Source organism: Fusarium coffeatum, assembly GCF_003316985.1.
Source record: "Fusarium coffeatum strain FIESC_28 chromosome Unknown BRIP53273_contig_87, whole genome shotgun sequence".
NCBI classification, from domain to species: domain Eukaryota; kingdom Fungi; phylum Ascomycota; class Sordariomycetes; order Hypocreales; family Nectriaceae; genus Fusarium; species Fusarium coffeatum.
This window is the reverse complement of record NW_022157882.1, coordinates 379,972-392,190: the sequence shown is the minus strand read 5'-3', so window position 1 is coordinate 392,190 and position 12,219 is coordinate 379,972. Positions and strand designations below refer to the sequence as shown.

General features: G+C 48.9%; 3 protein-coding genes across 3 annotated transcripts; 2 read left to right on the top strand and 1 right to left on the bottom strand.

Moving 5' to 3' along the window:
- Positions 1 to 1,522: 1,522 nt before the first annotated feature.
- Positions 1,523 to 2,138, top strand: FIESC28_04316 (uncharacterized protein; the record flags this gene model as incomplete). The annotated part of the gene is made up of 3 exons (XM_031158463.1): positions 1,523 to 1,634; positions 1,748 to 2,070; positions 2,133 to 2,138. 3 exons carry the CDS (start codon positions 1,523 to 1,525, stop codon positions 2,136 to 2,138), a joined length of 441 nt encoding a protein of 146 aa, XP_031017609.1.
- A 3,438-nt stretch (positions 2,139 to 5,576) lies between these two features.
- On the bottom strand, positions 5,577 to 8,177 carry FIESC28_04315 (uncharacterized protein; the record flags this gene model as incomplete). Its single annotated transcript, XM_031158462.1, has 4 exons — positions 5,577 to 7,115; positions 7,162 to 7,495; positions 7,570 to 7,760; positions 7,815 to 8,177. 4 exons carry the CDS (start codon positions 8,175 to 8,177, stop codon positions 5,577 to 5,579), a joined length of 2,427 nt encoding a protein of 808 aa, XP_031017608.1.
- Positions 8,178 to 10,406: 2,229 nt separating this feature from the next.
- FIESC28_04314 (uncharacterized protein) lies at positions 10,407 to 12,065 on the top strand (the record flags this gene model as incomplete). The annotated part of the gene is made up of 2 exons (XM_031158461.1): positions 10,407 to 10,716; positions 10,771 to 12,065. The coding sequence occupies 2 exons, from the start codon at positions 10,407 to 10,409 to the stop codon at positions 12,063 to 12,065; spliced, it is 1,605 nt and encodes a 534-aa protein (XP_031017607.1).
- Between the last annotated feature and the right edge of the window lie 154 nt (positions 12,066 to 12,219).

Genomic DNA, 12,219 nt, shown 5'->3' with positions numbered 1-12,219 from the left:
TTTTTTTTTTTTTTTTTTTTGCATCAAACTGCCATTCTGCTTGAGGATTGTTGATTCTATGCTGGTATGCTGCATTGTTTTGATACAAATGTTGAGATATCTTGAGCAAGACATTGTTTGACTTCGTTCCGAATTGATGCCAGGATCGCGTCATAGAGCCGTGATAGAGAGCAACAGAGCTTCGCCATGAATGCTACTCTGAAGCTCATCAAGCTTTACGCCGCAATATTGTACTGATGATCTCGAACCTCACACTGTATTGTGAAGCATTCGTCTCAGATCTTCACTGGAGGACGAACAATCTCAATTCATCTCATCTGCGTGTTTCCGGGGATCTTACTTTCTTGCTTTCAGTGCACTGAAGCGTCTCTTCTGATCCACCCACGTGGAAAATCCCTCGATTGATTCGTTCGAGGTATTTTATGAAGCCACTGAATGGTCTTGACTCAGTACTGTGCGCATTCTGGCTCAGAAGGGTGTGTTCTTCACCTAAAACTGGTAGAGCTGCCACTCTGTTCATCTGTGTCAGCCAATCAAAACACGATTTCGGCAACCTTCTATCAGGTACAAACCGGACAACCCGCCCTGATATAAACTTCTGTTGTCATTTAGCGTTGGCGAGACATGCGTGGTACCTCGAATTGACAGCGATGAGATTTTTGGTCACCTCAACTGCAACAATTGGATGCTGTTCAATTTGTTCAACAAGATGCTCATATGGCTGATATAACCCATTCAAACCGATTGTTTTACTGTCTCGGAAATCCGGTAGGCCCGTCGTTGTCTGCTGCCCGCAAAACACTCATAGACCTGGGGCGCCTTGGTCCAATTTGGTAAGGGTCTTCGTTGTTCCGGCTTTGTCCCTCCTTCGTACCGAGAATTCTCAAAGTGCGCGTTCCATCACCGGCCCAACCCCCCAGCTGGTGGTCGTCGTTGTGCTTCACCCATGAATCATGGTCCACCGCCAAGCGCGTCCCTCCGACTGTAAAAGCCTCAGGCCTGAAAGTCTTCCCAGGCTTCGTAGAGCAATCACAGTGCAGCATTGTTGAAGTCAACTCCACCCGATTTCCTCCGAGGGCTAAACAGCCCGTGTAGAGCTCGATCCCCTGGCCTAATTGGCACCCGTGATATCATCCCCATTCCCATCGTTTTTCAGCGGTCTTGTGCTGCTCAGCAGCTTTCTTGTTGCCGAAATTTGTAGATATCTCACTCAGCTCTGGTTAGTGATTGTGCCACTATTCTCACCTGGGTTTCATGTAAAAACGTCTCGTTTGGATTGATCGTTGTTCCTCTTCTTCCCAGGCGTTGCCCCGGCTGACATCCTCACACCCCCTGGTAATATCCACCCGTGTGGGCCCACCTATCCTCACTTTCTTCCCGGCTCCAGACGCTTTCTCTCTTCCCTTTTCCTTTTCCCACTACCGCCCTGTCTCGTGCTGAGCTCCGTATCTCTTTTCTTTAAACCTCCATCAGCCTCTCCCTCTTTCAACCATCAACCATCTCCCCTCACACATCAATCACAATGGCCTCTTCTCGTGTCTTCGCCTCTCGCCTGGCCTCCCAGATGGCCGTCAAGGCCGCTCGCCCTGCTGTCCGCGCCAACGTCGCTGCTGCCAGCAAGCGAACCATCTCTGGTAAGTTTTTGATGCGGCAAAATTTTTCTTGAGCTCAATTGAGCTCGGTGCCGAACCCGACTCGATCGAATCTCGCCCATCACGATGAACAATTCACTCACAATCGATTCAAGGCGTCAGCCCCCTCCAGGCCATGAAGCGTCAGACTCTTCTCCAGGCCACCACCCGCAACGCCTTCCAGGTCCAGCGCCGTGCCTACTCCTCCGAGATCGCCCAGGCCATGGTTGAGGTCTCCAAGAACTTGGGTATGGGTGCCGCCGCCATCGGTCTTACCGGTGCCGGTATTGGTATCGGTCTCGTCTTCGCCGCTCTCCTCAACGGTGTTGCCCGCAACCCTGCCCTCCGTGGTCAGCTCTTCTCTTACGCCATTCTGGGTTTCGCTTTCGTCGAGGCCATCGGTCTTTTCGATCTGATGGTTGCCCTCATGGCCAAGTTCGTAAGTCAAACCGAGATTCCAAGAAGTCCGTGCGATCGAATGTGTACTAACCCCTCCTTCAGACTTAAGTTATTACCCGGCCAATTGGGTAGGCTCGTGCCGAATGATCGAGTCAACGAGACGGAGGAGGCTGCTGAGCGCCGTGCATTATGCTGTGTCTTGAAAAACTTGACACGGGTGCACTTGTTGCCAGCTTGCACGATAGAGGGGAGGTTGTCTTGTAATAGACGGGATAGAGAACTGGGATGGACATTGATCATAGACACTTTCCTATGATTAGAGTTGGGGAAATTCTGGCATAATTCCTCCCAGGGATCGACTTGTAAAATAAAAAGCCTCATTCATCCCGCTTCTTCCAATGCATTAGGATATTTCCTTGTTTCATCACTCAATGAATTGTCTTGCATATGAAAAATGGTTTCATCTCAGGGTCTTTGATTGACGTCTCAATAGACTTTCGAAATGATGACATCGTTTCGAGTAGCTCCTCTTGATGCATGAAAGCTTCCATAAACATGAGGCATTTGCTATGCCTGAGCTCCCGTGGGCCGGTGCCGGGGTTTATCGACATGCTAACCGGTCAGGCTGGCAGACACTCGTCTTGCCAGCTTAGCCGAATTAACCCGGACGTATTCAAGGTCGGTCGCACATGGCGGTCTCCCCTCTGTTACTGGATGCCTGTGTTTCAAGGCATGATGCTGAAGTTTCTTCTGTGATGCAAAACCTAGGCCCCACACGGTGCAAAAGTCGTGGTTGTTAGCGCGAGTCGCTAGCTGTAGCGCCCTCACACAAGCCAATTGTGAGTCGTGAACGAGTCGTTGAAGTGGGTTGAGTGAAGATTCAGTGTCCCAGGGAATTGATAGTGGAGCTGCCTTGAGGGTATGTAAAGACTCGCAAATCCACCTGATAATATTGAGTCGAGCTGATCTGGAGTAGTCGCAGCTGTCGAGTATGTGCCAAATCCCAAATCGAAATGCAATGGCTTCGAATCCGCGCCAGACCAGGCAATCGATATCGCAGTTTCAAGTTACCACATCTAGTGGTCTTTAATGATTATCGGCAATCATAGTCGATCATGCCCGTTATTGTCAGCATCACAATATATCGTATACCTTATACGCAATATGTCAGCAGCCCGAACGAAGCGAACGAACCTACGGACAACGAGGTACTCTGAACAGTGCTGTAGCTCGGATCGATTTGTCTTGAATATGAGCCCTGCAATCCCTTCCACAGGATATCGCGGCATGTTCAAGTGAGCATGAATGCGTGATGGTGTGGATTTTGCCCTTCGACAGTAGCAAATCATCTTGCCAGCATCAAGCAAATCGTTTTCGTACGATTGATGAAGTGGCATCCTGTGTTAGCAGAGATGCAGTGTTCGGCTGGATCGACAGACTCCAGGCGAGAAAGAGAACAAGCGTGGAACCAATAGGCCAGACATCGAAGGATATCGCAAGTGAACAAAAGCATGGGGCAACTTCAGACGTGGACAACATCGGACATACTTCGAGGCCCATCATCGATGTCTTCTCGTTGCCCCTCAGAAGCTCCGAAGAAGCGTATAGGAGGACATGAACATTGGCGTCGTATGTTCATGTCTGTTCCAGATCTGCTAAGCAACGAAAGAGGTGGCAGGCTAAACTTTGAAAGGAGAAGATGAGAGACTCGGGGACGCAAACCTGAGCACTGGCTCATATCCATGTTGTGCCTTCATCGAGGATATTGATTCTAGTTCCGCATTAGTATACTGTTCTGTTCTGGACTGCACTGATTCTTGTCGAGACTGGACTGTGTTCACTTACTCGGTAGATCGTCGTGCGGTTGAATCAGGTCCACCCTACTCCACAGTGGTAGAAGCGTTGGCGTCGTTTTGCTTGTGTAAGTCGATTCGAAAGCTGCAACGAAATCGGGATCCGAGACTTTTGTCAATCAACAGGACGACACCTACAATAGAGGGGAGGAGGAGAAACAAAATGAACAAGAAGGCCTCATCTTGGGTTTCATCCCATCTCTTTCCCCTCACTTGAATCACATGACCCAAGACTCTTGCCTGGCAACCCGCCCCTTCTGTTCGAGCCATTGTGTCACATCACCAAGGAAACCCAGGATCAAGGCATTGTATATGCAATGCAGAGCATGGCGGTACAGCCGGTGACCGTTGAGGGTGGGAGAGACACTCTAAATCCTTGCCTGGCATGCATCGTATTTTTGGAACGCAAGGCAAGACTTTGATCGATGGATGTCGGTTAGGAGAGGATATAGAGACAGGTAAGAAACGATATCATAAAAGAAGAAGAATGGGAAGGGAAAAGAGGTGAGGTTACAAACAGGGAAAAGGAGTCGTTATTGATCAAGCCAAGTTTTGAGTAATGGCACAGGGACAGAGTAAGATTATCCGAGTCACAAAGAGAGAAAGTGAGGGGAAGACACCGCCGTGGCTGCCGTGCAAGTGAATGAAGGGGGCAATCAGCCGAATTGAGGCTTCTGCATTTGGTAGGAACGGCCTGTTGGATGGCACCTTCCCATTCTCTGCGATTGGTTATGCCAGCCATCCACGCCGCGTGCCTTGGATATTTGGGTGGTATCCAAGCCGTCAGCAAAACCCAAATGGCTGCGTAGTGGTTGTGATTCGTCAAAGCGCAAGGGGAAAGCGACAATTTGACTTTCCAGGCTACAGTTGCCTGTTTTTAATCGTTGGCTCGTGATAGCATCAGTTACGTCTTTTGTTATTGAAATGCAAAGCATATATTTTTCTCTATCATCACGCGACAACTATAAGCATTATTTGTTTTCATCAAGGTCGGTAGTTCTTCAGTTCAGAGACCAGGCCATTGAAAGCGGGGAAGGTCAGAAAATCCGGGGTAATTAGGGTACGGGGAGCTCTTGCTTCCCTTCCGTAGTGGAGCTGCATTATCCTATCGTCTCTCCGCGGGCTGGTATTGGACGGCTCTCGGGTTTCACAGGGAGGAAGTCTTGACCCCATCATTCGATTCCTATGTCCGGGTGTTTCGATGGCCATCATCTCCTGTTCTTCCGTGCATTCAAGTCTTATGCCTTAATGTCGGAGTATTTACCCTGTTAGATGCCCGATGCACCCTGAAAATCATATCACGATAATTACAGTACTACGCCTGCCTCCACGACTCGGCAATCTGGAGCCTGCCTTTGAATGATTGTAAAGTAAAGCTAGTAGAGACTAGAGGCTGGGCATTGTAAAGCAATAAAGGGAAGCGAGTTAGTTTATTCGACGACAGGGTGGTCTTTGTGCCATATCCAATTTACATATTCGTTCGCTATCGTACACTCTGTCCGATTTGTTTCCACATACCATGAGGTTATAACAAATACAAATTAACATCCACTGCAACAGGAATAATAGTGAAACAAAAGACACGAACATAAGGATATTAGCTGCATATCTATCTTGTGCCGTAGTCTAAACCCGCAAACTCCTGGTTTCGCCATGATTATCCAGTATCCCCGCAACACTAACTACCCCATCCTTATTTTTTGAACGTGGCGCTTCGCTCACCTCTAACAGGAGGTGCCTTGCGAGCTCCCTTGATATCCGTGTCTGCAGACTTCGAGTAAGGGTCGAAGAACTTCTTCTTGGGCTTGACATCTGCTTGCCCGTTGGCTTCCTTCTTGGCGTGAAGCACCGATGTAGCTGTGCTATAGTCGAAAGGTACTGCATCGAACTTCTTGGCCGTGACCTTGTCATCCTCCTTCTTTTGCTTCTTCTGAGCTTTGCGGGCCTGCTTAGCCTCTTGCCGTCGGAGCCGTTCCTCCTTGGCCTTCTTCTCTTCTGCCTTGCGCTGCTTACGACGAGCGTTTCTGTTTGCTGCGCGATCAGGCTCATCCTCGATAGAAATAACTCCGTTGTTATCTTGCATCTCCTCATCACTATCTGAATCCGCCGCTTCAGATTCTTCGTCACTGGAGTCGGATTCTTCCACCGCCTGTGACTTTCGCTTCTGACCTCTCTTCAGCGTAAATTCCTCATCTTCCTCTTCAACTTGAGCCCTGTCCGCTGTATTTTCCACGTGACTGGGGTGTTCAGGAGCTGCAGCCGGCTCGGTGGTGGTAGTGTGTTGGACGTCTCCCTCAATAGTGCCTTGCTGAACAAACTTCTGCCAAGGGAAGGGAATAAGGTCGTCATCAGTTTCATGACGGGGCGTGGAAACATCCCATTTAGTGCTGACTGGAATGTCTCCAAATAACTGCGACTTGGTCAGCCTACTGACCGTGACCTCTCCATCAAGGTCTGGCAACTTTGTAGTCTTTCTGGCTGTGGTAGGGAGGCGATTCCTCATAATGCCTTCCGGCGCCATCGAAGTGAAGAAGTGGAGCAGGCTCTGGCCACCCTTGGCCTTTGTCTCCTTGATCTGTTCCCAGATCTCGTTGAAGCGTGGCCTGGCCAGTGAGGCATTGAGAGGTAATAAGCTATGAAGGGCCTTTGCGTCTGGCGGGTTAATCCGGGCAATCTCTGTTATGTCCCTGGTGCTGAGAACAAAGTTGATGCCCTCATCCTCCTTCCTGGCCATGTCGTCCCTCCACCTCCACAAGGCCCTGAAGACGGCAAACTGCTCACTGTCGAAAGACAAATGAGAGTTCTTAAGAACGTACGAGTACCATCCGCGAGAACCTTCACCAGTTGCTTCATCGTAACCGGGGTACTCGAAGCGGGACAGAGACTGCTCCCTCGATTTCTCAAGAGCTCGACCGATGAGATCTTTATTGGGATCATTTTTGTCTGAGGCTGCAACAAGTTCATTGCGCATTCGGTCGTAGATGTAGAGCAGATAATGGGTATCAGACCGAGCGTAGTACAACATCTCCTCGGGCAGCGGTCTTATTCTCCAATCTGCCAACTGATATTGCTTGTCCGCATCAAAATTGACAAACTTGGAGAGTAGATACGCAAGGCTCTTTGCCGGGTAATGAAGTTGGTCACAAGCGAAAAACGTGTCAAAGAGACCGTTTACGTAAAGCCCCAGATCTCGTTGCAGCCATACCATGTCCATATATGCACCGTGGAAGACCTGTCGTTATTAGTAAAACCCACGGTGTTAAGCTCAGAATACATACCTTGACGATCTTAGGATCGGTAAACACTTCGTTGAGAACTTCGAGTTTGTGGCGCCAGGGCTGCAGAGTATCCACGATCCAGTCTTGCTCTCGTGTGCTGACTTGCATCAGAGACACAAGTCCGACATAGGTTCTGTGGTCGTGATGTTCCAAGTCTACTGCAATCTCCTTCGCCTTCTTGAGCTCTTCCAGCATCTCCAGAACGCCCTCATATGTATCGACAAAAATTGCTTTGGTCGATTCGATAGGCTGGTACATGATGGGCTCGGCTTCTTTGAGAACTCGTTTCGGGTATGCCATGCGTACAATCTCGTGCTCGTAAGGGTGCTGATATCTGTAGATGGACAGTCAGTAATTGTTATTGCCCAGTGTCACCTGGATATGCGACCAGGGGTATAGGGGACGTACTGCGGCACGCCGTTTTCGTTAGGCACAACCTTGAGACTTTCTTCCAGAGGAATCGTGGCATTAGGTTTGGACGTAAGCATTGGCTTCCAAGGTGGAGGCTCAAAGTTGTCGGGCTTTCGCTCAAAGTGAAGCTGAGGTTTGGAAATGTTGGCGTTTCGGATGACCTTGTTCGTTGACTTGGGTTTCTTGTTCTGTTGACAAAAAGTATTAGTAAAAGAAGTCTGGCAGGAGTACGGTTGGCATACAGATTCCGAAGCAGGGGGCTCCTTTCTCTTGATCAGTCCCGTATATTCATCCAACGCTGTATCGGCCTTCTCGAGCGTAGAATCGACTACATCAACCACACCCTTCCAGTTCAGCTCGATATCTTCCACATCCTCAAGCTTAGGCGCTTTGACACCACATGCTTTACCGGCCGACTGGAGTAGACGTGTAGACAGTCCGAGAATTCGTGAGGTTCGATCTTCGAGTTGTTGGCCCACGCTAGGATTGACTGTGCGCTGAAAGCTCAAGTCGTCGGCCGCAATCCGGTTCACCGTCTTGATTGTCGAGATAAGTGATTTCTGGACAGTATCCTGGAGCGATTTGAAATCCTGGGACTGCTCCATGGTTGCGACAAAAGGATGCGCGTTGCGCGTGCAGTTGATAATTATGCGTAGTGGTCGCGATGCAGTATTGATTCTAGAAAAATTACAGGCTCTGCTTTGTTGCGCTTATCGATAAGATTAGATGATATGGGTCACCCCAGCACCTCTTATTACCTTAGGATGGAGGTAGATACAGTAAATTATCTGTACTTGAAAAAGGCATCTATCATCAGTCCTTTGATCCTTAGTCCAGCTTCATGAGAGTATTTCTTTTATAAGAATCAACTAAATCTCCATCGTGGCTGCTATGCTTAGATCAAGAGCGACCTCCATCAAGTGATAGAAATTGGACATTCACATCGGGAAATCATTGGACGAGCGACAAATTGAAGGTACAGCATGATCTTGTTCACAAGTACTTTCTTTTATAATGAATTCAATCCAAGAGATGCATCGAATTGGTTTGGTCACGGCTTCCGGGCCGACGGGTATGTACTTCTCAACTATTTGAGACTGGTAGCAGGGAGTGTTGCAGCCCAGTCAAATTACCGGTATAAATTACTAAGGTAGAGCTGAGGATAAATGTGACTCCGAAGTTCTATCACCAGTTTCATCATTCTCGGACTTTCCTTATTGCTCTTTTGCAGATGGCAGATACTCAGGACATTCTGGTCCGGCCAACAAGCCTGAGCAAGACACAAACATGGTCGTGCCCTTGTTGTCAATTGGCTGATTGGCTTTTGCGTGATATCAAAGTCCACTTGGGATATGTAAAATTATCTGACGGTCTAGTCTAGTACAAGTTGGGCTTTGCAACATAGAAGACAGAAGAAGAGAAGCTTGTCCTGCATGCGTCACTATTGGATCAGATGTTTGAGATCAAGCTTTGAATCACGCATGTGGAGACTAGCTCTTTCTTGACCGGTTTTTGTCAAGTTGCCCGTCATTTTAGCCTCTGTACCTTATTAAAAATAGGTAGTAGGCAGACCGCAAAAATCAATGCCCGTGAGGTCCCGTTATAGTGGCCGATGAATCGATCCCGTCTCCGGAAACACCTCCGGACTGTCCTCCGGAACAAATCTTGGGAGCTGCAAGATAGCCCCAGCGCCAATACAATTGGACGTACAGAAGTGGAGAGAAATTGTTCGCATCTGGATCTTTCTGACTGCTACTGCCGATGAATGTACATCACCTCGTGGCCGGGTGACAGGCGTCTGATGGTGTTTGGCATTTGCATTATGTGGTGTCGTTCTTCTGGTGATTATGGCCCGGGCCGTATAAATGCCTCCCCCTCCACTCGCCAGGTTGAAGAAAAAGGCCCGGATCTCGATGTTCAGCGAATAGACGTCAACCGGGAAACGGAAGGTATCGGCTTGCGGGATAATACTGTCGCGAGTTGAGGCAAAAGAAATCACGAGAGAGGACCATTGTGCTCGTTGTTAAGAGATTAAATCAGATCAGAACAGGTGCATATGGGCAGTAACTGTAAGAGGCTCGTTAGGCGTCGCTTTAGATATCAGGTTAGGTGCTTAGCGTAGTGTATTGTTTTTTGTCTATATCGCCCTGAAACCATCAACGGCTTTTGAAGAACAAGGTACATGTGAATATTGTTACACCTTGTTTGGTAAGGTACGACTGGTTGCGGGCACCTAAAATGTCAAAAAATGCCCCTCACTTGCCGTTTTTTCTTATCCCCTCAGACCCATCCTTGTCCTTGTCTGTACAGTACTTGCCTGTTTCTTTCTGTCCAGCTTCTGTCTCGTTCCGTCCATTACCTTTTATAAGACCTCACCAGTCTCTCCCTTTCCACATTGTTCCTTCTTTTTCTCGAAACTGTCATATTACTCGTGTCTTATCATCAAATAAATCTGACTGATAGACACCAATCAATCTTGATTCTTCAAATACTCGACTGTAGGTCTCCGCTCACCACGCTCTTCTCCAATTAATCGACTGACCTTACGCGCGATAGCGTCATCGTTCCGCTGCTCAACAACCCAAAGCTCCTTACACTAAATTCAAAACCCCACTGTCTACTGGGGATCTACGCCTCTCGGCTTTGCGCCAGCTGCCAGGTCAATTCCCTGCCCCTCCACAGACCATCGCATCGAATCGACCATCGACAAAGAGCCGCGACGACACCGATCACACCGAAGTCGAGCCTTTTCTTTCTCTCTCATATTTTTTCTTTCTTGACATTTTCATCTTCCAAAGCTTCATCTTTGAATCCCTTCTTCCAGTACAGCCAAAATGCCAGAGACCGTTGGAGAGAACGGCAACGCCGCCCCAGGCCGCCTGTTACTGCTTTCTAACCGTCTGCCCATCACCATTAAGCGATCTGAAGATGGCAGCTATTCATTTTCCATGTCTTCTGGTGGTCTTGTCACTGGACTGAGCGGTCTCAGCAAGACCACCAGCTTCCAGTGGTACGGTTGGCCTGGTCTTGAGGTCCCTGACAACGAAGTCGAGGGCATGAAGCAACGACTAAAGGACGAGTACGGCGCGCACCCTGTCTTTATCGACGACGAACTTGCCGACAGACATTACAATGGTTTCTCAAGTAAGTGGTGGCTTTCTGATCCCTAATCATATTTACCTAACAGAATTCCTTCAGACTCGATCCTCTGGCCTCTTTTCCATTACCACCCTGGTGAGATCACATTCGACGAGTCCGCCTGGGCCGCATATCAAGAAGTCAACCGCCTCTTCGCCAAGACCGTTATCAAAGATGTTCAGGACGGTGACCTTATTTGGGTTCACGACTACCATCTGATGTTGCTCCCTCAAATGCTCCGAGAGGAAATTGGCAACTCAAAGAAGAACGTCAAGATTGGTTTCTTCCTTCACACACCATTCCCCAGCAGTGAGATCTACCGAATTCTTCCCGTACGAGAGGCGCTCCTTACCGGTCTACTCGACTGTGATCTTATCGGTTTCCACACATACGACTATGCTCGCCACTTCCTTAGCAGTTGCTCTCGCATCCTCGAGTGTCCTACGACCCCCAACGGCGTTGACTGGAACGGCCGCTTTGTGACGGTCGGCGCTTTCCCTATTGGAATCGACCCTGAGAACTTTGTCGAGGGACTGAAGAAGCCGAAGGTGCAGGAACGTATTGCCGCTCTCAGCCGCAAGTTCGAGGGTGTCAAGCTCGTTGTTGGTGTCGATCGCTTGGATTACATCAAGGGTGTTCCTCAGAAGCTGCACGCTCTTGAGGTGTTCCTCACCGAGCACCCAGAATGGATCGGCAAGATTGTTCTGGTTCAGGTCGCCGTGCCTTCGCGACAAGACGTCGAGGAGTACCAGAACCTTCGTGCTGTTGTCAACGAGCTGGTTGGTCGCATCAACGGAAAGTTCGGCACCATCGAGTTTATGCCCATCCACTTCCTCCACCAGTCCGTCAACTTCGATGAGCTCACTGCCCTGTACGCCGTTTCTGATGTCTGCCTGGTCTCATCTACTCGTGACGGCATGAACCTTGTTTCTTACGAGTACATCGCAACACAACAAAAGAACCACGGTGTTATGATTCTCAGTGAATTCACTGGTGCTGCTCAATCTCTCAATGGTAGTCTTATCGTCAACCCCTGGAACACAGAGGAGCTTGCCAACGCCCTTCACGACGCCGTCACGATGAGCCCCGAACAACGAGAAGCCAACTACAAGAAGCTCGAGCGTTACGTCTTCAAGTACACAAGTGCTTGGTGGGGTGCCAGTTTCGTTGCTGAGATGACTCGCCTTAGTGCTGAGGGCTCTCAGCCCAAGACTCTGCGCAACGTTTCTGGCGCAGTGATTGGGTTGGAGCAAAAAGCACAGGAGGTCGTTGCCGGACTCGAGAAGAAGGCGGACGAACTATTGTCGAGCAATGGGAACAAGGAGAACGAGACAAGCGAGGAGACTTCCCAATAAAACGGTGTTATTAGCAATGGGGCATGGGTATGAAAGGACGAGTTCACGAGTTTGGGTTTAAGCGGTCATGATTTGGCATCTCTTTTAAGTGTTCTATTTACTATGTAAACAAAATTCAACGACTTTGTCGTCCTCTAATCCGTGTTTGACTGTA